The sequence below is a fragment of the Cibotium barometz genome, chromosome 2 (assembly GCF_041138505.1).
Source record: "Cibotium barometz isolate CiBa-2024 chromosome 2, ASM4113850v1, whole genome shotgun sequence".
Lineage (NCBI taxonomy): Eukaryota > Viridiplantae > Streptophyta > Polypodiopsida > Cyatheales > Cibotiaceae > Cibotium > Cibotium barometz.
The window spans coordinates 59,818,437-59,846,046 of record NC_141047.1 but is presented as its reverse complement, the minus strand read 5'-3'; the positions used below and the strand labels follow the sequence as shown (position 1 = coordinate 59,846,046).

Genomic DNA, 27,610 nt, shown 5'->3' with positions numbered 1-27,610 from the left:
ATTTTGTTGTAACTCATAACCGAATTTTGGTTGAAGCTCATGAGTCTATTCTTAAGACTCAACAAGCTTACACTAAACAGGCTAACAAGCATAGAAGACCAAAGACTTTTGAAGAAAATGATTTAGTTTGGCTTCGTATACAAAAGCACAGATTAAAGTCTATTGAGAAACATCCAGCCATTAAATTATCTTCACGATTTTATGGGCCTTTTAGAATAACTGCTAAGATCAATGACAATGCTTATCGTTTGTCCCTTCTTGACCATTGGAATATTCATAATTCCTTTCACATGAATTTACTTAGACCCTTTAAAGATACACCACCTTCTACCCCATGATCCACCTCTCCTAGAGGCTGATATAGAAATTTTAGTTCTAGAAAAAATTATTGATCACTCATGAGCCAACTACAACTCGCAACAATGAGCCAACTACAACTCGCAATGGCAATGTTTATGTTAGATATTTGGATAAGTACAAGAACCATCCTGTAGAAGAATCTCAGTGGATTCCAGACCATGCCCTTGCTACACACTCTGCCCCGATCGACTCCTTTCACAGACATTGCAGTGAATTTTACACTTGGTATTGAGACCGGTGTAATCGTGTGAAGGTCATCGATTTGAGGTATCACACGATTGGCAGTTTATTTTGGTATTTGATATTGATATGTGTGAAGGTCACTGATTTGAGGTATCACACGATTGTCAGTTTCTTTTGGTATTTGGCATTGGTATGTGTGAAGGTCACCGATTTGAGGTATCACACATGGTTATTTTTCCGTGCAAAGGTCACCGAATTGAGGTATTGCACGTAGTTGTTTAAATATGCAAAGGTACCGACTTTGAGGTATTGCATGTTTAGAAATTGAGGACAATTGCTTTTCACCAGGAAGGAATGTTGGAATTATTTGCACTATTTGGAATTTATGGATTTATTTGAAGGATATTTATTTTATGTGCAAGCGAGACTGATCACCTCTAGCTTGTCACATATTTTGAGCTTATATTGTCAATGTCAATGCAGATCAGTGGTAGGGTTAGTGTGCGGGATGTGCATGGATCCATTGGGCTTGCTTCGACGAAAATCTCTTACTTTTTTTACAAGGAAATATATTTAAATACACCATGAAGAGGACGTGAGCCACTCATGGTGGGGGAGATTTAACCCATTCTTGTGTCGCGTGCATAGCTTTCTTCTATTTTGAGCTTGAGTATTTCTTTCAAGTTGATTTTTAATAGAGGGCCAACCGTGAACCTCCAATAACTAATGACATTTATAATGAAATGATACAAGATGGAATCACGAGAGACTAAAGCATCATCTAACACCAAAGCAATCAAAGATTCCCTGGTGATTGATGTACTATGTTGCTCGAGCTTACCCTCTTGTGCATAGGAGCATGCACCGAGAAACCATGCATGCAATCCAAGTGTCAAAGTCACTAAAAAGGCAGATTTGATTCATTTAAAAAAATGTCGTAAAACCTTTGAGAGACACGCTCATTAATTAAGTAATACCAAAAAAAGATATTGGTTGCATATTTGAATTTTGGAGCTCCAAAATAGAGCCAGTAGGGTTTGGGGTATTTTTATTTTTTCTATGGTTGGTCCCCAAAAGATGTTCACACAACGCAACCCTACAATATTTTATGCATAGCTATGGAACTCATGTTCCTCTCACCAGCATTATGTGGGCCTATCCATCTCGCAGCAACTCTCTCGGAGTCCATTACGAGGAAGGAGAGCTGCTTTCTAGGGTTAGGGTTTGGTCAGGAACTCGCTTGGAAGAGCTTAAATAGTGGTTTGTGTTAGGAGAACTTTCAGTTGAGATCTCTGCGCTATGGCCATGGCGATGGCAGCCTTCCGTCGACTGTCCCCTACTGCAGCAAGGGGCGCTACACGCCATTCGGTAAATCAGTCTCTCTGTTGTGTTTTGTTTTCCAGAACTTTTTCCAAGCTTGATCCTGAAGCGGATCCACCTCCCGCCATGGTTGTTTTTTTTGACAGCCCGCCCTTGCAAACAAGGCTTCTAAGGACAAGCCTCATGTCACAGTAAGTGACATCCCATCCATAACTAATCATTTTTGTCACACGTCCCTGTGATTTAAATGGCAAAAGCAACTTTAATTAGCTCCCACATTTTTGTATGTGGGAAGCTTTTTAAATTCAATTTGGTCATGCTATTAATTTTGATGGCATTGCCTGTTTGGGCACTGAACCCGACGACAATCAACACCGTATATACCCCATTTTGTTTTTGCTCTCATCAGTTAGATGCATTGCCGAACCTTTTCTACACTATCATGGTAATAAGAGGGATATAGATGCACAGGAAAGGCCATCGAGAGCAGGGTTCTAAGAACCTTTAGAAAACGTGGGAACAGGACGGGTTTCTATCTCCAAAGGCACCAAAGGGGAGGAACTGTACGCCTACACACACACACACACATTATGTATGTATGTGTGAGTGGAAGAAATGCAAGGTTTTTAAGGTACCATATTCTAGAAGCGATACAAGTCAATTGCACAAATATGTATGTGTGTGTGTGCACATGTGTATGTATGTATACATGCATGTGTCGACATCCTTGGAGAGAAGAGGAGTGTGTGTGTGTGTCTTATTCAAGCTACGGCTCGAACGCTTTTTGAGCAAAATCTGCAAGCACTCTCCATCAGCTATGGATGCGGTTGGTTTTCCTCTTGACACCATGAGAATAGGTAATCCACTGTGAAAGAAGACATGAGAAACCTATTGATGGCACCGATTCCAAGAAGCCAAAACATGAAGATCCTGCCATGCAGTTTCTTTATGATGTGTTGCATCAGGATTTTCAGGGCGCAAAGTGGGAGAAGCGTAAACCCACACTAAAGTGCACTATCCCGAAGAATGTAGTTCTTTGCAAAGTAAAGAAGTTTTCGAACAGGATGTGATTCTCTTCTTTCTAGGCCAGGCGCCCTCTGTCGAAAATGTTGGATAGTGGTTAAATTGAGTGCTTGTAGGTTTACATCTAGAAGGTGTGTACTATGCAGCCTATGGCTTTTATGCAGTGGTGCTGAAGCAGTAGTTATTTTAATAGTCTCCTTTGTTTTATGGTTAGCAGATGGTCCATGTGCTAACATGTGAAAGAGTGTGCACAAGCGGAAGCAATGAACATGAGAGAGAGAAAGATTGCTAGCAAGAACTGAGCTTTATTAGCTTGAGGTTACAGAGTACTAGCAAATAGGGCACAGAATGATATGATGGAATGAATAAGGGAGTAACTCTTATATACTTGTGCATGAAGTAGTCGACTGGAGGAAATAGGTCGACAGCTCCACGACAGCATGAGAGATGCAATATTTTAACACCCCCTCTGTATCTTGAAGTGTGCAAAAAAGTCAGAAGAAAACTGATGTGACGAAGGTGCGACCATGGACACCTTAGCATGGCCAGTACTGAGTACACCTCGAAAAATGCACATGTCAGCTTGTTGTCTACAGTGAACATAATGCCACTATAAAGAGCAAAAGAAAATTTGCTTGGCTCTAAACTCAAAGTAGAACTGTGAACACATCACATCCAATAACCTCGAACAAATGAACATGGAACACATCCTGTCCATAGTCTCTGCTAACCAATAGTTCTGGAACTCATCCGAACCATGAAGGAAACTTGGTTGATTCTGGAACTCATCCGGACCATCACGTGAACTTGCCTGTCTTTATACTTGGAACTTTGACACACGGGTCCCATGCTCCAGATTTAATATAAGAGAGCTTTTGAAAGCTCCCTCACCCGCCCACAAGCCGTTTCTGGAAGACAGCACGCGGGGGATGCCCTTGGATCAGAGCAGGACACCAATCATGTTCTCTCCAGATTGTAAGGCCTTGGGAGAGCTGGGGTTATCACTAGACGAGTCTGTGTCAGTGTCATGTGACTTGTCTTTGCTCTTCTTTGAAGACTTGCTCTTGTCCCTGGCTTTGCCTTTGTCCTTAGACTGACATTCCTTTGATAGGTGGCCTTTCTTCCCACACTTGTAACATCGGCTCCGAACTTTCTTTTGCACCGTTGAGAGTGCCTGATCACATCCAATAGACGATGAAACTTTCAATTTCCCCTGAGAAACTAGGATGGATTCCTCTTCCAAGAGGAGAGTACACAGATCATCAAACTCGAGGGAACGTGTTGTGTTTTGAACCCGCAAAACTCGAGAAACCGTGTCATAATTTGCAGGAAGCCTGATGAGGAAGAGAGCAGCTAACTGAGAAGAGGTGTCATGTGCACAGTGTGTATCTACCGTGTGCTATACGCATGCAAGACTAGTTTCGAGGCTTGGGGAAGCTTGGAACTAGGCAGGCTGATTGACGAGCTGAGTTAGGGATATACTAACGGGCGGGCACCCAAGTATGGACGGGCGGGCGGCCAAGTGTGGACGCCCGATGACCGGCCAAGAGCCTATAAAAGGGTGGCCAAGGTTAGTTATTGTATTATAGAGAGTCTCGCGAGTTTGTGAGAGCTCTATGGTCTTGGAGCCTGAATCTAGTGCAGACGTGCACCTGCTTTATGCAGCTGAGGCCGGCAGCAATCTCGAGGCCCGCGAGGGCAGCTTCGCGGCGGTATGGGACGTCGTGAGGAGGAGATTGGTCGGTACGTCAATCTAGTTAGCTCAGCTCGTGGCTCGGTGGGGACAGCCAAGACTATGGGCTCGCCCACGGCTATCATGGTTGGGAGGTGAGTCAGGCCTGCACCCCCCTTGTTGTTTGCAGGATTCGAGTTTCGAACCAAGATCCCGTAATGACAAAATTTGTGTACCACAGATCCCGGACATTAGATCCAAGATTTTGAGGGAGTGTCACGACGCCCCTTCTGCTGGACACCCTGGGGTACATAGGACACTATCATTAGTGAAACACACTTTTTATTGGCCAAAGATGAAAGGTTATGTAGAAGATTATGTTCTCAAGTGTCAGATTTGTCAGGCAAATAAAGCTGAACGCTTTAGACAGGCTGGGTTGTTGCATCCTTTGCAAATCCCAGGTAATAAGTGGGAAAGTATTTCCATGGGCTGTTTTTTCTGTGCATACTGTAGTTTTCAGATTTTGTATGTGTTTTTCCTTCATCAAAGAACCACATGTTGATGGGAGATGGTAGGTTGAATAGGGTTGATTGCTTTTGCATAGAAGAGGCATGTTTGTTGTGCAGTCGCATAACTTGCAGGGAGAGAAAACAGAAAAAAAAAGAAAAAAGCACGTTTATTGCTTTTCGTTGAACGAACGAGTGAGAGAGAGCAAAGTATGGCAGGCGTAGGCGTTGTATAAGCTGTTGTGGTTGACGTGTTGCAGGCGACTAGCTTGCAGCCGGCCAAGCATGCGAAGGCGTCTCAGGCCGCGTAGGCCTGCGTAGTCAGGCAGGCCAGCGCCCAGCCAGGCCAGCACCTAGGCTAGGCCAGGTGGGCTGGTGCCCAGGCCAGGCAAGGCGGGCTGATGCCCAGGCCCGGCCAGCGCTCAGGCCATGCACGGCAGGTTGGCACACTAAGGCCCACCCAGGCTGGCGAGTTGGCACGGGTACACGCAGGACACGAAGGCGAAGCTGGCGATGGAAACTACACCCGGCAGCTAATTCTGGCGCCGGCAGCGCAGCGATGGCCAGCACACCACGTCAGCAGCAAGCGCCGGCTAATCCAGGCGCCAGGAGGGAAGCGAAGAAAAAAAAAACACGTAAGGAAAGCATCGTTTTTAGTGCTTTCGTTTTTGTTTTTTTAGAGGGAGTTTAATTTTTTTTTTAAAAAAAGGTTTAAAAGTCCTCCCCTCTCTAAGGTTTCCAAGGTTTTTATTTTTTTAAGACAAGAGAATATATATATATTAAAATATATATATATATATATATATATATATATATATATTTATTCCAAAAAAAAAACACAAAAGCTAAAGCAAAAGCTAAGCCTAGCTTTTGTAGATTTTTGGCTTTTGGGAAACCTTTATACACCCCTCTAGTGGGCTTCTTGCCACACATCTCTCGAGTTCTCGAGTTCTCAAGTTCTCAAGTTTTCAAGCTCTCAAGCTCTCAAGTTCGCTCGCACTTTCATTGTGGAAAGGTCGAATTTTCTCTCCGCGTACCCTCTTCACGATGTCGACCCAAGAATCAGAGTTGGAGCCCCTCGTGGAACGCGAAGGCTTGCCGGCTACGGAAGGCACTGATGCAGATCTTTTTGACGAGTTTGTGTCAAAATCAGATTTCCAAGAGTTCAAAGTAGCTCTCGAAGCTTCTTCGACGGAACGTCAGGCACAAATCGCAGCCTAGATGCAGGCTTTGCAGCACTCCATCGCTCTATTGACCACTACCCTCTCTACTTTCTCGGGAATGGATACCTTGGCTTCTGCTTTAGGCCCCAATATTACTCCGGAACCGTTCGGGGGCGAGCAAAAGCAGAGAACCAAGGAGATCGTGGACACTTGGCTACACAAGTGGCAAGTTCACTTTCAGTTTCATCCATATGATGACGGAAAGAAGATACAGTTAGCAGCAGGTTTCCTGTCCGGGAAAGCCTTGCTTTGGTGGAAGGAACTGAACCCAAAGCCAACGACTTGGGCACAATTCGAAGACATTTTCAAGAAAGAATTCCTCAAGAAAGAGGATGATTATGATGTTGTAGCCCGGTTTTCAGCTTTGACCATGACCTCGCAGCACCTCACTTATGAGGTCTACCTCCAGAAATTTCGTGACTTGCAGATGAAAGCTACAAAGATGGATCCCACTACTCTGTTGGGGTTTTTCGTAGCTGGTTTACCAGACTCGTACCGATTACAGGTTAAAAATAACAAATGTAAAACTTTGGACGAGGCCATTCATTTAGCTCGTATCTATGATGATACGATGGTCTCTTCCAAGTCGAAACTCGTTACCGAGCAGGGGAACAAGCATAAAAGAAAGTTCTCGGTACCTATGGCTAACACGAATGAAGGCAAATCTCCGGACCAACCTTCAAAGAATACAAGTTCGACACCAGCCAAGAAGAAACGACTCCTTAGGGCTTTAAAGCTCAAGAAGGAAGGACATTGTTTTATCTGCGAAGAAAAAGGACACATGCGTAATGAGTGCCCGAAGCAAAAGGGTACCAAGTCAAACGCAGGACCCAAGTCAAAGGCAGCTAACCAGTTGTCTTTGACAGGTAAGTCAATTACTGTACTTTCTCGCCCTAGTACTTGTTCTGATTGTCTGTTCAATTCTAAGGTATTTGGCATGCATGATCTTCTCCGAGTTTATGGAGAAGTGAAAGGCCATAAAATTCACATTCTTTTAGACCCTGGCAGTTCGCATAACTTTGTTAACTACAAACTTGTGCAGAAATTGAGTCTTGATACGACACTCAGCGACCATACCTATGAGGTACGTCTACCTGCGGGCAGACAAGTTTGGGATCGCAAGGTGGAGATGCTTCCAATCCAGATTCAGGACTACAAAGATACTCTGGAATGCTATGTCATGCATCTGGAAAATGTAGACTTGTTATTAAGGATTGAGTGGTTTAAGACTCTTGATGTCCAGATAGATTGGTCTAGTTATATTTTTTCTTTTCAGCATAGGGACACCAAATATAGTATTTTAGATGATTGTATCCATCCCTCTCAGGGACCTCTTGTAAATACAATTGATTTTGGAAATATAATGAATTCTTCTTTGTACACCGCTTTCCATTGTGTATTGATTCCACTTTCTTCTTTTCTCATCCCTTCATTGGATGTGAATGAATTAAGTGTGTTTGAAAGCAAAGAATTACAGAAGATACTTGATTCGTTTCAAGATGTATTTCCTAAGGAATTGCCATCGGGTTTACCACCTGAACGGGCAGTAGATCATCGTATTGACTTGATCCCTGGTGCTCATCCTGTGAGTATTCCACCTTATAGGATGAGCCAAGCTGAGGAAGATGAGTTGGCTAAACAACTCGAAGATTATTTAAGGATGGGCCAGATCCGTCCAAGTAAATCACCTTGGGGTGCACCTGTGTTGCTTAGGAGAAAGAAGGGCAATACTTGGAGAATGTGTATAGATTACAAGAGATTGAACAAGCTGACAATTAAGAACCGTTATCCTCTCCCTAGATCAGATGACCTAATTGACCGGTTAGCAGGAGCGAAATATTTCACGAAGATAGATTTGCGTACTGGCTACCACCAGATACGTATTCATGAAAGGCATGTCGAAAGAACCGCCTTTCGGACTAAGTATGGCCATTACGAGTTTCTCGTATTACCTTTTGGGTTAACCAATGCTCCAGTCACTTTCCAGCAAATGATGAACGATCTTTTTCGTGAACATTTGGAAAAATCTGTGGTGGTGTTCCTCGATGATATTTTGATTTATAGTCGTACTCTTGAGGATCATGTCAGATACTTGACGATTGTCTTATCTATTTTAAGACAGAATCGACTATATGCTAAATTGAGTAAATGTGAGTTCTTTATGACCGACATCATTTACTTGGGACACAAGATCACTAGAGATGGATTGAGCATTGACTATGACCGAGTTCAGAAGGTTTTGGACTGGCCTATACCGCGAACAGTGAAACAACTTCGTTCTTTTCTCGGTTTTGTTGTTTTTCTTCGGAAATCTGTACGGGAGTACTCTCAGCTCACACTACCGATGACCGACTTATTGAAAGATCGTGGACGTAAGTCCAATCAGCCTATCACTTGGAATAACGATTTGGATATGGCCTTCAGACTTTTGAAAGATAAAGTCAAGGAAGCACCTATCTTAGCATTGCCTGATCCTAGTCGGCCTTATGTTCTTGAAACTGATGCCAGTGACTATGCTATCGGGGCTGCTTTATTTCAAGATGGTAGACCGGTTGCTTTTGAAAGTAAAAAGCTAGACGACACTCAATCTTGTTAGCCAACCCTTGAGAAGGAGCTTTATGCTGTGATTCATGCTCTCAAGGTTTGGAGACATTATTTATATGGCTCCAAGTTTGTGGTATTGACTGATCATCAATCAATCAAGTATGTGTGTGATGCGGATGATTTGAGAGGCAGGAAAGCTCGTTGGGCAGAGTTAATGCAAGATTTTGATTTTGAGATCCGTTATCGGAAAGGGTCCATGAATAATATTGCAGATGCGCTTAGTCGGATTAGAGAGGTGAATACTTTGTCGTTCACCGAGATTTCTACTGACTTATTTCAGTCATTGAGAGGGCTTTGCAGGACTGATAGTTATTTTGGTCCATTTTGGCAGAAGATCCAGGACGGGAGCTCATTGATTGACCAAGACTCGGTGACTGCGCAGTCTACCATTCAGGCTGCAGGAGGTCAGTGGATGATTCTGAATGGTTTACTATTCCGTAATGACAAAATTTGTGTACCACATATCCCGGACATTAGATCCAAGATTTTGAGGGAGTGTCACGACGCCTCTTCTGCTGGACACCCTGGGGTACATAGGACACTATCATTAGTGAAACACACTTTTTATTGGCCAAAGATGAAAGGGTATGTAGAAGATTATGTTCTCAAGTGTCAGATTTGTCAGGCAAATAAAGCTGAACGCTTTAGACAGACTGGGTTGTTGCATCCTTTGCAAATCCCAGGTAATAAGTGAGAAAGTATTTCCATGGATTTTATTACCGGATTGCCAAGAACACATCAAGGCCACGATTCTATTTGGGTTGTGGTAGATCGCTTGACAAAAATGGCTAGATTTTTACCAACTCGGAAGACTATTACAGCTACGCAATTAGCTCGGCAGTTTATCGAGCAATTGTTTAGACTGTACGGGTTACCACAGGACATAGTCAGTGATAGGGACTCTAAGTTTACGAGTGATTTTTGGAAACTTGTTTTCGAGAAGTTGGAAACAACTTTGAATTTGAGTTCCTCTGATCATCCTCAATCTGATGGCCAGACTGAAAGAGTGAATCAGATTTTGGAGGATATGCTTCGAGCATATATATCCAAAAGACAGAGTTTATGGGAGGATTATCTTCCTATGTTAGAATTTGCATATAACAGTACTAAGCATACGAGTACAAGGTTTAGTCCTTTCATGCTTATGTACGGTTTTCAACCAAGATCACCTGTTACAGTAGGATTCTCAGGACTTCAGCATGATGCAGCACGTAATTTTTTGCAAGATATGCAGGAAATGTTACAAGTTGCAAAGGAATCTATTAGAAGTGCTCAAGATCGAGACAGGTTTTATTCTAATAGACATCGTTCACCTAGAGAGTTCTCTGAAGGAATGATGGTGTATTTGCGAGTTCCGAAAGATTCTGAGACTTTACGGACAGGTAGATCTCCGAAATTATCCCCTAGATACTGTGGACCATTTCGTGTTTCATGACGGATTGGTTCAGTTGCATATGAATTGGATTTGCCTTCTCATGTGAAAGTTCATCCTGTATTTCATGTCAGTAGACTTAAGGAAGTACTGGGTGGAGCAGATCAGTTAGTTACTCAAGAAATTATAGATATCCAGGACATGACATTTGTTCCACACGAACCTGAAAAGATTCTTGGATTTCGTGAACGAAGATTGCGTAGTACGCTTATCACGGAATACAAGATCAAGTGAAAGGATCGTGTTGAGGAGGACGCTACATGGGAGACATTGACTTCTCTTCAGAGAGATTACCCTGGTTTTTTAGTGAGCTCAGGAGTGAGCTCTTAGAGGAAGGGGAGTATGTCATGTGCACAGTGTATCTACTGTGTGCTATACGCATGCAAGACTAGTTTCGAGGCTTGGGGAAGCTTGGAACTAGGCAGGCTGATTGACGAGCTGAGTTAGGGATATACTAACGGGCGGGCACCCAAGTATGGACGGGCGGGCGGCCAAGTGTGGACTCCCAATGACCGGCCAAGAGCCTATAAAAGGGTGGCCAAGGTTAGTTATTGTATTATAGAGAGTCTCGCGAGTTTGTGAGAGCTCTATGGTCTTGGAGCCTGGATCTAGTGCAGACGTGCACCTGCTTTATGCAGCCAAGGCCGGCAGCAATCTCGAGGCCCGCGAGGGCAGCTTCGCGGCGGTATGGGACGTCGTGAGGAGGAGATTGGTCGGTACGTCAACCTAGTTAGCTCCGCTCGTGGCTCGGTGGGGACAGCCAAGACTGTGGGCTCGCCCACGGCTATCATGGTTGGGAGGTGAGTCAGGCCTGCACCCCCCTTGTTGTTTGTTGTTCGTTTGTTTGCAGGATTCGAGTTTCGAACCGAGATCGATCACGAGGGAAGATCCGTGGGGATTTGACAAGAGGTCAGGGCAGTACCCATTGCCACTAATTGGTCATGAATTACCTTAACCTTCATCACAAACGACTGCCTGCTGTAAACTCCAGAGAAAAGAGCTGACCCAATAGGTTGACAGACCGCATTGTAGAGTCCCGTGCATATGTTAGAAGTCATCTCCTGTCCAGTTTTATACACCAGGGTCTTTGCTATGGGTGTGCCTGCTCTTATGAGGTGTTTTATCAAATTTTTCCACTCTCCGCATTTTTTTTCCTATTTTTTTTCATTTTTCTATGGCTTGGGTGGCTTCCGTGTGGTGACAGGAGGGCCTTTATGCTGGCCGACTGAATTTGTTCTGGCCGACTCATTTTAGCTGGCCGACTGGCTGTCTTTTACTGGTCGTGGAGATTCAGGACTAGTCGGCTGCCTGTAGCACAGGCCGACTGGTCTATGGGGCCCAGCCCCCATACCATGTTGTATCATACTCCGGGATCTTCTTGTGTATATAGAGCAGAGTTACACGCCTATATCTCTCTCTCTCTTGTGCTGTATTTTCTGCATGCGTTTTTGCTCGTGTTCCCAGATCTGGTCATCATCTCCGTTGCGTATTCTGATATGGTATCAGAGCCTAGGCTCTAGATAGTTCTTGGGATTTGTGTGAGCAAGAGGGAGACTGTTGTGTTGCTGATTGGTGGACTGTTTTGGACTGTTCGGGAAGAGGAGAAGCAAGAGGACGGCGGGCTGATTTGTTGGACAGCCACTTGCAGGTATTAGTTTTTCTTTGTTCCCACCCACCCACCCTTTTCAGAGTACATCCCCGCAATGGCAGATCTGTTTGAGATGGCCGAGAGGCATGTGAAGATCCCGACACTCCCCACGTTCCCAGTGGACCGTCAGTTGGACGGGAGCAACTACGACATATGGAAGGTTATGATGGAATCTGTTCTGGAGTCTTACGACCTCGCTGATCTCGTTGTTGTTGGTGTTCCACGGCCGGAAGTAGAGGAAGGGGAGTTACGTCGATCCGAAAGGACCGAGAGGCTCAGACACAGATGTGGGATCGTGCCAACGCCAGGATCCGTTCGTTTATTTTCCTCAACTGCACACCACAGGTAATCAATCATGTAAAGCATATGACGTTGGCCAGAGGTATATGGTAGCATTTGGCCTCTCTTTACAACAGGGTATTGCCCATGAAGAGGATTTCCTTGGAAGTACAGATGCGAGTTATGAACCTTGCAAAGTCGTCGACGATGCGGGAGCATATTAACAAACTGCAGGCTCTTCAGCAGGAAGTTCTTCAGGCTGGGAAGGAGATATCGTCAGAGGACATGGCCATAACGTTGCTGTCACATTTGCCCTCTTCGTACTCAGCATTTTACTCGTCTTTGATTACCAGTGGGTGGCAGGCTCATCACCATCACGTGGGAGGAGCTTGTGCCCATGGTCTTGGACCAGGAGGAACGATTCACGAACCCTCCTCAGGGTGGAGGTTCGGAGGCCTTAACTGGCCAACGGTCGAAAGGCCGTAACACGGGCAAAGGGAAGGCTTCGTCGGAGAAGTCTTCTGAGAAGAAGTCCGTTTTATGGAGCGTGAGAAACTAAAGGCAGAGAGGACCTGTAATGATTGTGGCGAGAAAGGCCACTATTGGAGGCAGTGTCCCAAGCGGAAGACCGAGAAGGGTGAAGATTCCTCAGCAGCAATCATGAAGACTCCGGCTTTTGTGCACCTGGAGGTGGTGGACACCGATGTTTCATTTTCTTCAGGCAGGGAGGAGATTGGAGGACTCTCCGCAACGGATACTCGGGAGTGGATTCTAGATAGTGATGCTTCCAGGCACATGACTCCTTCCTGTTCCGGTTTACAGGATCTCTGCAGGTTTTCTGGTCACATTCTTACTGGGGATACATCCACTATCCCAGTTCACAGTGAGGGCAGGATGGAGATAGTTCCCGATGGCAGAGGGTGGAAGCATTCCTCCCAGGTGTTGTATGTTCTGGCACTTGGTTTTCATCTGTTGTCAGTGCATCAGGTTTGCAAGACTGGCGTACGGGTGGAGTTTGATGAGCATTTTGTTGCTCTCCGGGACAAAGCAACAGGCCAAGTGGTTCGGGAAGATGGAGTGCAGAATGGAGTTTACAAGCTTTCAGCACTCTCTCTCCCAGGTCCTCAGGTTTGTGATGAGTGGCAGTTTGGTAATGGCAGTGTGGATACGCTGCAGGTGCAGGCTTTTCGGGACCAGATGGTGGATAGCTTGCCAATAGATGGCAGCAATTGGCAGGAACTCTCCAGTACTGATGTGGGTAGTTCTTGTGTTCGTCAGTCAGAGGAAACTAAACAGGTAACTTATGCTCTGATGTCTCGTAGTATTCGGGACAAAGAACCTCCAGTAGATGAGGATGTTCTTTCCACGGGGACCTTTCGGAAAGCCAGGCAGGTAAGAGGTGATTACTTGCGGAAGGAGGTGGTTTCTACAGGTTTTGTGGTTGCGGATTCAAAGGGGGTGGTTGACAGGTTTCAGAAGGCCTTGCGTGGTCTTCATTAGGTTTCCGGGACTTGTTTTTGCACCGTAACAAGTGTTTCTTGTGGGCTGTGTGATGCCTCTTTGACTCAGAAGCAGAATGGTTCATTGATCTGGTTGATGGACACCGGATTGGACGGGAGCTTCCTGATGAGGCAGTTAAGCTCATGGTTGCGGATGACTCTTTGGGAGGCAGGATTGCGTTTCCTGTGGTTTCTGCGGCATGTGAAGGATCATGGACTCTTGCACAGGAGAGGGATTGTTGGATGGAGTCCGACTCCACGGTTGGAGTGACTCAGTTTGGGGAGGAGATCCGGACACGAGGAGATCTACTTCAGGCCCATGAGAAGTTCTACGGAGCAGTAAGAGGCAGTCATCTTTTGCCTTGTCGCGGACAGAGGCAGAGTACCGGGCTGCTTGTGATGTTGCTTGTGAGGTGGTGAGAATGCAGAGGTTGCATTGCAGGTTTGGGCTTCCACTGGAGGAACCCATGGTCATCCAGAGGCACTTTGTTCGTGAACAGATCGTTGCTAATGACATCTTGCTAGAGTTCTGTTCGACGACGGAGGACAGTACAGTGGACCTCTTCATGAAGTCGCTATCTCAGGATTTGCTCAGGCGGCACCCCAGCTCCCTGTGGTTGGTTTCACAGCGAGGAGCTGAGAGGGGGTGTTAGAAGTCATCTCCTGTCCAGTTTTATACACCAGGGCCTTTGTTGTGGGTGTGCCCGCCCTTACGAGGTGTTTTATCATTTTTCCCCACTCTGCATTTTTCCCCTATTTTTTTCCATTTTTCTATGGCTTGGGTGGCTTCCGTGTGGTGACAGGAGGGCCTTTATGCTGGCCGACTGAATCTGTTCTGGCCGACTCATTTTAGCTGGCCGACTGGCTGTCTTTTACTGGTCGTGGAGATTCAGGACCAGTCGGCTGCCTGTAGCATAGGCCGACTGGTCTATGGGGCCATATAAATAGGCCCCCAGCCCCCATACCATGTTGTATCATACTCCGGGATCTTCTTGTGTATATAGAGCAGAGTTACACGCCTATATCTCTCTCTCTCTCTTGTGCTGTATTTTTCTGCATGCGTTTTTGCTCTCGTGTTCCCAAATTTGGTCATCATCTCCGCTGCATATTCTGATAGCATATAGGTATGTCAGCTTTCTCCAAATAGAAGTAGCATAATCCAAAGTTTGCACGGCGGGGGAGACCTCTGGTGAGATGGCTCGAACAAGTGCAGAGTGAGCTTTTGAGTCTTGATTCTCCCAAGCTGAAAGTTCGGTGAGAAAGGCATCCTCTTGGTCCTGAGTCCACTTCCTAGAGCTGGTAGGGTGTTCGGGCTTTCGTTCGTGGCCCTGAACAGTCTCCCAGAGATCCTTGTGTGTGAACCAGACCTTCATCTGTAGCTTCTAGTGATCATAGTTGTACCACTGAGCTTGTCCTTGTTCATGCAGGGGGGGACCCATGTCTGCCTCAAAGAAGCTATGTCTCAAACAACCTCTGTAGCTAAGCAATCCACGTGCTCTCTCAAGCACCTTTCCATAGGATCCAACTAGGGACTAATAGCCCCCTCTGAAGATGCAGGTTGGATAGTAGCAAAAGAAACCCAAAAAACACACCACTGGGAACCTCCTACCAAAAGAGGGAGGGGATCTTGGAGGGAGAGGAGCTGATGTGCCACTTGTCTGATGCACTTTCTGAATCTGTAGCTGGAACTCCTCCACTTGCCTCTGTAGAAGAAAACGCAGCTTGGGGGCTGGCCGACAGCAATTGGAGAGCTTGTAGAGCAAAAACGCAGCTAAGAAAGAGTAACGCAGCCACTGTTTTGAAGGATCTACAGCCTGGAGAATCTAGGGAAGCAGTCGCAGGCAGAGCCTAGGCGAATGATACCATGAAAGAATGTGCACAAGCGAAAGCAATGAACATGAGAGAGAGAGAGATTGCAAGCAAGAACTGTGCTTTATTAGCTTGAGGTTACAGAGTACAAGAGCCAACAAATAGGGCATAGAATGATATGATGGAATGAATAAGGGAGCAACTCTTATATACTTGTGCATGAAGCAGTTGGTTGTAAGAAACCAAGGTTGATGCTGTACGTACGTACGGATCCGTACAGTACGGTATAGCCGTACGGTACGGTACCGTACTGTACGGATCCGTACGGAAACATTTAAAAAAAATAATAAATGGTGTGGCGTGGCGAAACGCGTGTGGCGACCATGCGCTTGTGGATAAGCGACCAAATTTTGGGCATTTGTGAATACTTGCACAATCGTGTGTACCTGCAAAACTCTGCAGAGCAAACTTCTTCGCTCTTCTTCGCTCTCTCTCACGCCCAGGCTTCATCATGCCGCGCAAGACTAACCCGAACTGGGCAATCCACACCAATGTCCTGAGGGTTGTTAACACTGTTGGGTTTTATGCTGTGTATGCACCCAGAGGAGTGCTAGTGATCATCAGTAGGTTACTGGGGCACTTTTTACTTCAGTTAGTGGAGGTTTTTTCCCCCAGTTTAGTTCAGTTTCACTTATATGCAGTTTATAAGTGTTTTGGTCCACCCGGCACATTTATGGCCGGACATGTGAACACTTATCCTTTAGGGGTCACTATCATGTGGCTTGTACTTGATTTTTATTATTCATTGAAGAGTACAGCAGTCGTGTTCACTCCTTCACCTTGGTTTCCACGCCTGTTTGCTTTCTGTAAACCCTAACCCTAACCCTGTTTTGTCTTCAATTGGTATCAGAGCTTTGAAGCTCTACACTACCTGCCCGTACACATCTTGCGCCGCCTTCAGCAGAGCATTGAAGCTCTGTGTTGCTGCAGCCCGTACAGCTGTACCAGCCCGTACAGTCAATCGAAGTCACCTTCACCTGTGCGCCGTCAGTTAATCTCTACGCCTGCTGCCCGTAATCAGTCGCCTTCAGTCGGGTACTATAGTACGCCGCCTACAAGTACTACTCATTTCCTTTTCAGTCGGGTACAGTGCGCCGCCTTCAGACCGTGTACCTATGCGCCACCTGTAACACGCCGCCTACAGTTACTACAAGTAACCTTCACGTCGCCTTCAGCCCGACCTGTGCGCCACCTGCAAGCGCCGCCTGCAGCCCCAGACAGCGCCGACTGTCACCTGCGCAGCAATAAGCCTTCAGCGCAGACTGTACCTGCACAGTACTGCGGTCGCCTCAGTATTCGTACTGTACCTGCTTGCTTACAGAGGACTGCTTTCGTACAGTACCTGCACAGTACAACAGTCTACGAGTACAACAATCAACTCATACGTATTAAATCTCAGCTGGTAAGCATTACAGGTTTTGAGTTTTGGGCATTCTTATTTTTCTCTGTGAAAAATATACAGGCACAACAGGCAGTTTTTCTAGCCAGAAAAATATACAGGCACAACAGGCAGTTTTTCTAGCAAGAAAATATACAGGTTTTTTTGCACAATTTGGGTGCAGCAAATTTGGGCATTTTTGGGGCATTTTGGCATTGTGTACGCCATTTGCTGCTCTACTCAGTCATTGGTGCATTAAGCTGCACATTCAGAGGATTGAGAGTGCAGGCAGATTTGGGTGAACTGTATTCAGTGGAGTACAGTTGTTATCAGGGTTTTTGCTATTGGGTTTTTTGGTAAACAGGTACAACTTTGTGCGTAAAGCATAATGGCAAATCAACAGCAAAGTGATGTATTCACATATTTGTCTAAGGAAGACAAATTGGATGGCACGAACTACTCCTTATGGAGTTTTATGCTGAAAAATGTGCTTGTGGCAAAAGGTCTTTGGGATTTTGTTAGTGGTGATGAACCACGTCCAGGTCCATTGGCTCCAGAGACTCCTCCCCAAGGGGGTGCTCGTGGACGAGGACAACAGGTACAGGCTCCAGGACAGCCATTGCCTGTTCAGAGAACAAATGCTCAAAAGACATGGGATGCCAGGGATGCACAAGCTTTGTCACTCATTGCATTGTCAGTTCAGAGGTCCATTATACCTCATATTCGTTCAGCTGGCACTTCACAGAATGCATGGGTGACTTTGGAGCAAATGTATGCTGCTCGTAATGAGGCTAGGATCTCATTTTTGAAAAGAGAGCTGGAAAATCAGAAAATGAATGAAGGAGATGATATGTCTAGCCACTTAAACAAGCTGCAGGATTTGAGAGAGCAACTCATCAATGTGGATGAGATTATTCCTGAGACACAGCTTGTGTCCACCATCTTGCACTCTTTGCCAAGATCTTACTTGGCTTTCCATACCTCTTTGAACCTCAGCATGAGGAATGCTGTTGAACCCCTCAAGTATCAGGAACTTGTTGCTCTCTTACTACAAGAGGAGCAAATGAGGAAGAATATGAATATGAACACAAATGCTGAACAAGCATTTACTACAGGTCAAAAGGGGAAAGGGAAATCTCAGCCAAAGAGTGCAAATCAAAATTCAGGTGATGGTGGTTCTTCACAGGATACCAAGAAAGGTGATGGACAGCCCAAGAAGAAGGGCAAATGTCATTACTGTAAGAAGCCAGGTCACTACATCACGGAATGTAGGAAGAGGATTGCCAAAGAGAAGGCAAAGGAAGCTGGGATGTCTGTTAATGATGCTCCTAAAGCTCCTCCAGAGACTGCTTCTTTTGTTGAGGACAGGGATTACTGTTTTTTTACATGCAGCTATGATGCCTCTTGGTCTTCACAGGCACTCAGTTTGACAGAGCATGCATGTACTTGGTATTTTGATAGTGGTGCCTCAAAGCATATCACATCTCGCAGGGATTTGTTTAGTCATGTTGGCCCTGCCCCTGTTGGCAAAACTGTTCAGTGTGCCAACAATGCTTCATATCCAGTGTGTGGCATTGGGGAGATTCAGCTTACAGCCATTGATGGCTCCATTCTCCGCCTTACAGATGCCTTATATGTACCAGGGATAAAGAAGAATTTGTTGTCCATTTCTTCTTTAGCACATTGTGGAATGCAAGTCCACTTTGATGATGATAAATGCATGGTCAGAGACAAAGCAAATGCCTTGACCTTGATGCTTACTGGTACATTATGTCATGGACTTTATGAGTTGGATGCATTTCAGCCAGTGGATCAGTCTGCTTATCATGCATTCACTCTTACTCCAGCTATGGTTGATGCGGAGTTATGGCATGCTCGCATGGGGCATGTAAATTTTGGTAGTCTTATGCTTATGCAGCGACATAATATGTTTACAGATCTACCTCTCATGGAGAAGCCTCCAGATCACATTTGTGAAGGATGTATTTTGGGAAAAATGCACAGGTTTTCCTTCCCACGTGATCAGGCTCTAAGAGCAACTGCAAAGTTGCAACTTATACACAGTGATCTTTGTGGTCCCATGCAGACGAAGTCATTAGGTGGTTGCTTTTATTTTGCAACATTTATTGATGACTTCTCTCGTATATGCTGGGTCTATCCTTTGACACAGAAATCACAGGTATATGATGCATTTTTGGCCTTTGTAGCACTTGCTGAGACAGAGTCAGGATGCAAGGTGAAGACTCTCCGTTCTGACCGAGGGGGGGAATATATGTCACATGTGCTGAATTCCTTTCTTGGGAGTAGAGGTATAAAACATCAGTATACTACTCCTTACACTCCACAGCAGAATGGGGTTGCAGAAAGGAAAAATCGGTCACTCATGGAGATGGCCAGATGTATGCTAAAGGCAAAAAGACTACCACATATCTTTTGGGTGGAAGCAGTAATGTGTGCTTGTCATATTTTAAATCGATGTCCCACAAAGGCATTGGTTTCTATTACTCCTTTTGAGGCTTGGCATGGCCGCAAGCCTTCTGTATCGCATTTTCGTATCTTTGGGTGTCTTGCTTATGCACACATACCCAAAGAGTTAAGGAGGAAGCTTGATGATAAAGCCACAAAATGCATTTTTGTTGGGTATAGCCGTGAGAGCAAGGGCTACAGGTTATATGACCCACTATCCAGGAAGATATTCATCAGTCGGGATGTGATTTTTGATGAAAAATCAGAATTATCCATGGCTGGTTATGAGGCAAATCAGGCTGAAAATGATGTGTTTGAAGGTCTACTACCCATGGAGTTTCATTCCACAGTTGGTGATCCAACTCATGAGGGTACTGGACAGCCAGCAAATGATGTAGGTGGTGCAGAAATTCAGCAGCCAAATGAGCCAGAAGCTGAACCAAATATGGGACAGCAGGCACCATAGGTCAGACATATACCTAGATGGTATTTGAGGACATTACAGGACAGCCATTTAGAAGGTCCTCTTGCTGGTCGTACTCGTAGGGAGACAAGGACCAATGAGCATGCACACATCATGGATTTGAATCTGGTTATGGCAGCCAGTTTACAGGATGATGATGAGCCTGATTCATTTGTGGATGCACGAGATAATGTGCATTGGAACAAAGCCATGCAGAATGAAATTGATTCTATTAAAAAGAATCAAACATGGGATTTGGTTGATCTGCCCAAAGGCAAGAAAGCCATTGGTACTAAATGGGTCTATAAGTTGAAAAGACATGCAGATGGATCCATTGACAAGTACAAAGCCCGTCTAGTTGCAAAGGGCTATGCACAGAAAAAGGGCATTGATTATGAGGAGACATTTGCTCCTACATCCCGTATGTCGACACTTAGGTGTGTCATTGCATTGGCTGCACATCGTGGTTGGGTTGTTCACCAGTTGGACATAAAGACTGCATTCCTACATGGGGACCTCGAGGAGGAAGTTTATGTATTTCAGCCCATGGGATTTGCAGAACATGGTCATGAGGGGAAAGTATGCAGGCTGAAAAAGGCCTTGTATGGTTTGAAACAAGCTCCACGAGCTTGGTATGCAAAAATAGATGCTTTTCTACTCACTCAGGGATTTGTGAACAGTCCATCAGAGACCACTTTGTATGTGAAGAAAGAAGAGACAGATCTGCTGGTCATCAGTCTTTATGTGGATGATCTCTTGCTCATGGGATCAAATGATGACAAAATTGCAGCATTTAAAGAGATACTGCAACAGACATTTGACATGTCTGACTTGGGCCTTGTACATTACTATTTGGGCATACAGTTTGTGCAGGATAACAGAGGCATTGGGTTGTTGCAATCACGTTATGTTGCTAAACTTCTGGAGAAGTTTAAATTTTAGGATTGCAAGCCTATTAGTACTCCTATGGAGCCTGGGATGAAACTGTCACTACAAGATGACAGTGTTTCCTTTGATGCCACTACATATGCTCAGGCTGTTGGGTGCCTCATTTACTTGTGTAATACAAGGCCAGATATTCAGTATGCAGTCTCTCAGTTGAGCAGATTCATGCACAGCCCACGGTTGTCACATTGGCAAGCTGTGAAGCGTGTATTCCGTTATTTGCAGGGTACCTTGTCTCTTGGGTTACTTTATCCTGAGGGGGGTGACATGCAGTTACATGCTTACAGTGATTCAGATTGGGCTGGTGATTTTGATACCAGACATTTCACTAGTGGGAATTGTTTCTTCCTTGGCGCTTCATGCATTTCTTGGCTAAGCAAGAAACAGACCACAGTGGCCACTTCATCTTGTGAGGCAGAGTACAGAGCAGCCTACACTACTACTGTTGAGTGTGTTTGGCTGCGTCGTCTTATGACTGATATGGATATTTCAGTGGAGGAGCCTACACCTATCTATACTGATAGTCAGAGTGCCATTGCTGTGGCCAGGAATCCTGTGTTTCATGCTCGCACGAAATACATTGAGATTCACTATCATTTTGTTCGGGAGAGACTCCAGGCAGGAGATATCAGTCTGATCTACTGTCCTACAGATCAGAATGTGGCAGACATCTTCACCAAGGCATTACCACGTCCGAAATTTGAAGCATTCCGCAATGCTTTGAATTTGTTTCCTTTTGGTGGATGATGTACAGTGATCACATATCACTCCAGGGGGGTTTGTTGGGTTTTATGCTGTGTATGCACCCAGAGGAGTGCTAGTGATCATCAGTAGGTTACTGGGGCACTTTTTACTTCAGTTAGTGGAGGTTTTTTCCCCCAGTTTAGTTCAGTTTCACTTATATGCAGTTTATAAGTGTTTTGGTCCACCCGGCACATTTATGGCCGGACATGTGAACACTTATCCTTTAGGGGTCACTATCATGTGGCTTGTACTTGATTTTTATTATTCATTGAAGAGTACAGCAGTCGTGTTCACTCCTTCACCTTGGTTTCCACGCCTGTTTGCTTTCTGTAAACCCTAACCCTAACCCTGTTTTGTCTTCAAACACCCCTTCTCAGCAAGGGTCAGGTACTCGGCTATGGGCATGCAAGTATTGCGGGGAGCAGTACACTAGCACCATAACTCGCGTCATCAAGCACATGACAGGTATCGGGTGCACCAATCAATGTGGTCCATGTGATAAAATACCACAAGCTGTGAGGGACCAATTGATTGCGGAGAATTGTCTTGCAATGGGTGGTGCAAGCAGTGTTAGAGGTGGTGAAAGTACGCAAGATGCTCTCCTTGATGCTTTTATTGGAGATGTTACAGGTTCAGGTACAGTAGATGAGGGTGAAAGTCTTTCGGCTTCAGTCCAATCCACCACAGGCAGGAAGAGGGCACGTATTGCTGATGATGAGGACCTCCTGCCACAAGATGCGAGAGGTACAGGGGAGGCATCAAAGCAATCCACTCTGCGTTCTTGCATCTCATCACAAGCTTGGGTAAAGGAGCGGCAAAGGGTGGCAGAAATGGAGATTTGTCGTACTCTTATTGAGTGTAATATATCCTTCAATGTGTTAAGGACAGACCAATGGAAAAGAATGGTGAAAGCAATTGCGCAGGTAGGGCCTACTGAGACATGGACAGGTCTTGAGTATACGAAGATGCGTACATCCATGTTGGATGAGCAGAAGGCCTTGATAGACAAGGCGCTCACTCTTGTGAAAGCAGGTTGGCAGGAGTTTGGATGCACTATTATTTCAGATGGGTGGGCAGACATTCGCAAGAGGCACATAATCAATATCCTTGTGTCATCTTGCTTGGGCACCTATTTCTTGCGTGCCGTGGATGCAGGGAGAGCAGGTGACAGGATCACAGGGGAGTTCATTTATGGCTACATTCGACAGGCTATCCTTGAGGTTGGGGAGGACAATGTTGTGCAGGTGGTGACCGACAACGCCTCTAACTGCAAGGCAATGGGTCAAATGGTCGAGGCAGAGTTTCCACATATAGTGTGGACTCCATGTGCTGCCCATTGTCTTGATTTACTTATGGAAGACATTGGGAAGCTTGTTTGGGTGCAGCCCATTGTTGCAGATGCTGTAAAGATCACCACCTTCTTCCGCAAGAAGCATCAGGCTCTTGCCATCTTTCGGAGCCATAGCCCTTTGGATATGGTGAGACCCTCCAAGACCAGGTTTGCCTACATATTCTTGGTCTTGGATAGGCCCTACAAGATAAGAGATTCACTATCATCAACAGTTGTGGATCCAAGGTGGCGACAGATGCATCATTCAGAGGATGAGCGTACAAAATACTTGCAGAGGCGGATCCTGGATGATGATTTTTGGCAGCAAGTTCATAGCCTTTCAGTTGCACTTAAGCCCGTGTATGTCCTTCTCCGACTTACAGACATGGAGGGCTCAACTTTGGGGCTGGTCTTTCATTTGTTTATGCAAATGAAAGACCATGTTGCTCAGTGCTCCATGATGACTGCTCAACGATAAGCAATAGTTCTAATTTCTTCCTCTTTCTTTGATTTTTATGACTTCTCGATTCTCGATTCTCTTAGCACTATAACCTAAGACATGTATGTTCAATCTCTCATTTTCAGCCGAGGTGAGATCTTGGACATTGTAGACAAACGGTGGACATTCATGAGCCGTCCCATCCATGCGATGGCTGCCATGCTCCATCCTCTCTACGGGTCGCCAGAGCTATGGAATAATACTGCTTTGAGCATGAAGCAGTCAGAGTATGTGGGAAGGATGTTCTCAGAGGAGGAGCAACTTCAGATTGATAGAGAGTTCACCACTTACATGAGTGGTATTGGTGCTTCATTTGCGAGACGTGTGTCATTGAGGAAGGAAGCCATGAAATTCCCTTTGACATGGTGGCACTCTTATGGAAGGGTTGGTTTTCCAAACCTTTCACGAGTTGCTCTTCGTGTTCTATCTCAAGTAACTTGTAATTAATCTCTAAAGTATACTCTTCGGAAATGAAGATTGATGTTTTAGCATTAAAAGATTTACAAATTTGCTCGCATTGCACTCATTTTTGCACAGGATTGCTCAGCTGGAGCATGTGAGCGGAATTGGAGCTTATACTCTCTTATACACACTAAGATTCGGAATCGCCTTAGTACTTCTCAATTAGAGAAGTTGGTGTATTGCAGAGCTAACATGAGGCTCGTGCGAAGCTACCATGCTTTGGGGTCACCGAAGCAGGTATAAATTGAAATTTGGACTCAAGAAGAACTTAGAAGTAGAAATTTTTTTCTAGTTCAATGAATATTCATTGTCCAATATGCAATTTGTGGCATGTTTAAACAAGTTGATCCAACACTACTCAAAATGGTAGATGAACCCAGCCCGGAGCTTGTGGATCGGCAGATTAGAGATGAGCAAGGGGAGATTTTGAGAGCTTTACATAGAGAGCTTGAGAGCGTGGATCGTTGTGTGACCCGCTCACGTGCACGATCTCTCAGCATTCCTCTACGCCCGGCAGCTCCAGATCCAGGCTCTGCGAGACGAGAGAGCATTCGCAGGGAAAAGCTTCCAGTTCGTCGCACCCAACAGAGGCGTGCAAATGAGGCTGTCGAACTCATTCACACTCAGATTCCCGAGGCACACGACGAGGATGCACTGGAGCTTGTTGCTGCTGAGCCAGAGTTCGATGAAGAGGGCAATGGTATCAATGATGGAGGCATGCTCTCTTCAGAAGACTCATCATCTTCATCTGATGATGAGATTTGAGACTCTTGCGTCTAGACTCTAGAGTCTAGACAAGTGTAGTGTTTCATTGTTTTGCTTTTTGCACTTGTGGACCAGGACATGTTCTGGCAGCTGTAGACATGATATTTGTACTCTCTTTTATCATCTATGACTTTCATGGTTCTTGCTTATATCACTATGACTGTTAACATGAGGTATTGTGTAATGGGCTTGGTAACTGATAATTGATTTAAACTTTTAAGTAATGAGGTTCAGTCTCTTTATTTTAAGTATTTTGGTTGCTATGTCTACAAAATATTCAGGTTTCTAGGACTGTTTACAAATGGTACGTACTGTTTACGTACCTTAAAATTTGTTCCGTACAGAAGTACGTTCCGTATGTACTGATAGCGTACCGTACACTACGTACCTTACCACCTTGTAAGAAACAGGCCGACAGCTCCACGACAGCATGAGAGATGGAATATTTTAACATGATGGACCCCTATTATTGACTATCAGGGGCTTGTGCGGCATCGTTGTCTAGTTTGGGTGGAAGTTGTTGGCTTCCTTGTCATTTTTTGTGATGCTCTTCCGTACCTGGTGCAAATCGTTTGTCCCTCCCAAATGCCATGGGTAATTGTAATAAATTTTGTGTTCTATGGGATATGGATAAACGAATCCGTGGATCAATTAGTATGGAAGTAGATGATGTGCTTCTGGGAGAAAAATGTTTTAAGCTTAAATGGGATGCATTTGTAGGAGCTTGTTTTTGGCACTGTGCAGATGACTATCCTACCCTCAGATTGCACCTGCTTGCTGATTCCTTGCCGCTGGCAGTTTTGGTCAATGATAATGCCCCTCCATCTAAGATGGGTCAAATAAGACCTATGATTGGTATGTAGACTAGAGAAAAAGGGGTTGTGCAGCTCCAATAAGCGCTCCATCAAGCACAAGAAGTAGCAGTGCAAAAAACATGCCTTCTATGGAAAAAGCTGCTATAGATGTGCGCAAAGCTTCTCTTGAAAAGGACGGTGTGCAAACCTCTAATGCCAGAAAGATTATACAGCCACATCAGCTATAATTTCATCATTGGTCTGATCCCTCTGCGCAGATTTGTGTTTTGTCTTTTGGTATTCCATCTACCTCTGTAGAGATAGATGCTGGTATGCTTTGGTCTCATGTTGTGAAATGTGGCATTCGGGTTTTGCAGGGTAATATAGACATGATGATTACGTAACCATTTGCTTTTTCCTGATGATGATGATGAAAACAACTATAAAATGTGTATCATACAATGTACAGGGTTTGTGTTCCTTTGACAAATGGAGGCTTGTTTGGGAATATGTACATAAGATGCATCTTGATATCATATTTCTTCAAGAGCACAACGAGCATGAATTTGCTGGCAAGACAAGTTTCTTAGTGGTTATTGTATATACTACATTGGCTTGAGTTATTTTTCTGGTGTTTGTGTATTGATCAAGCAAACTTTACAGCTCACATATGCTTGCTTCTAAGAAAGTTGCATGGAGAAATGTCATGGTTAATCTTGGATTGAGAGATTTATGGACAGCCACTTCTCTTGATAAGAGAGGTTTTACTTTTCACCATAATGCGCACTTGAATTATCGTACAAGATTGGATCATTAGTACCTCTTGCGTACAGATCATGTTGACACTTTTCCATGTTGAATGTGGATTGATTACTCTTTGAACCATTCTAATCATGCGCCGGTTTGGTTGGGTTTGTACTTTGATATGCCTCTTGATGAGGCTTCCTTACCTACTTAACGGCTTCTATTGGTGAAAAATTCCTCTCTCACATGCACTGTTTCAGGATATGACTATTGATGTCATTGACGTCTTATAGGCTGAAATGTATGAGAATATAGACATTGCATGTTATCATTTTGCTGTTCGCATGCAAACGGTTATCACTGAATATGGTAAATGGTATTTGGGGGATGAAAAACAACGCATATATGAATTGAAGAATATGCAGCATTTTTTGGAGGAGACTAGTCATACTCGTGTGCTATCCCAGCAAGAGGAGGATCATATTGTCTATGCAAAGCATGCATTGGCTCTCAATGACCATAGAAAATTGTAGAAATGGCAAGTTAGATCACGCCCAAAAGCCCTTTTGGATAAGGGTTACTCATCCAAAGTTTTTTTCAAAAGCTTGCATGTTTCTAGAGTGATAAAAGAGGATGGCAATTGGACACATAACATACACCAGCTAGAGCATGAATGTGTTACGCATTTTCAGCATGTTTTTGCAACACCGCCCTAGATGACTCTTGATATTCGTAGGGCTTGGCAAGAGCTTTTGTCTGATGTTTCTAACATTGTAGATATGGATGAAGTGGTTGATTTGGAGTCCATGTTTTCAGCCATGGAACTGAACATGGCAATAAAGGCGCTTAGTAAATGGAAGGCTCAAGGATAGGATGGATTGACTGTGGAGTTCTTTTTGTAGTTTTGGCCTATGCTTGAAGAGTCACTTTTGCTTATGATCAATGAGGCATGGAATTTGGGCGTCATGCCTTCTACCTGGCAAGAGGGACTGATAAGACTGGTGCCAAAAAAGGATTTGTGTAAAAACTTTCTGATTGGCGCCCTATTAACTTGATGCCAGTGATTTATAAATTGATCTTTGATGATCGCTAATTGCCTCAAAAAGATCTTAAATAGGGGTATCCATCCAATGCAAGATGGTTTTGTGCCTCGTAGACAAATAATAGATAACATTGCTAATGTCTGTTGGCATAGAGTATGCAACATATACCAAGCATGATGTGATCTTATTGCAAGTTGATATTGCTAAGGCTTTTGATACAGCCCAATGGGATTAGAGAAAAGTCGGAAGTAGAGTAGCTTTGTGTGCCAAAACACGAAAATGGATATTCAGAATGTCAAGTCCTCCATGCATTTCCAATGAGCATATAAACTCATACTTAAGGAGACACAAGGCCTTCT

General features: G+C 44.7%; 1 protein-coding gene across 4 annotated transcripts in view; it reads left to right on the top strand.

Moving 5' to 3' along the window:
• The first annotated feature begins 1,619 nt into the window (after positions 1–1,619).
• The window catches only part of LOC147641285 (Ribosomal protein S18), a 63,529-nt gene continuing 37,538 nt past the window's right edge, over positions 1,620–27,610 (top strand). For 2 of the 4 annotated variants that reach the window (XM_086820070.1, XM_086820063.1), the window contains exons 1-2: positions 1,620–1,911; positions 2,010–2,054. In XM_086820070.1, the coding sequence (XP_086676196.1) occupies positions 1,843–1,911; positions 2,010–2,054 (114 nt within the window). In that variant the 5' untranslated portion in view covers positions 1,620–1,842. The remainder of the gene's footprint in view (positions 1,912–2,009; positions 2,055–27,610) is intronic. The other 2 variants (XM_086820080.1, XM_086820089.1) reach the window with 2 other exon arrangements.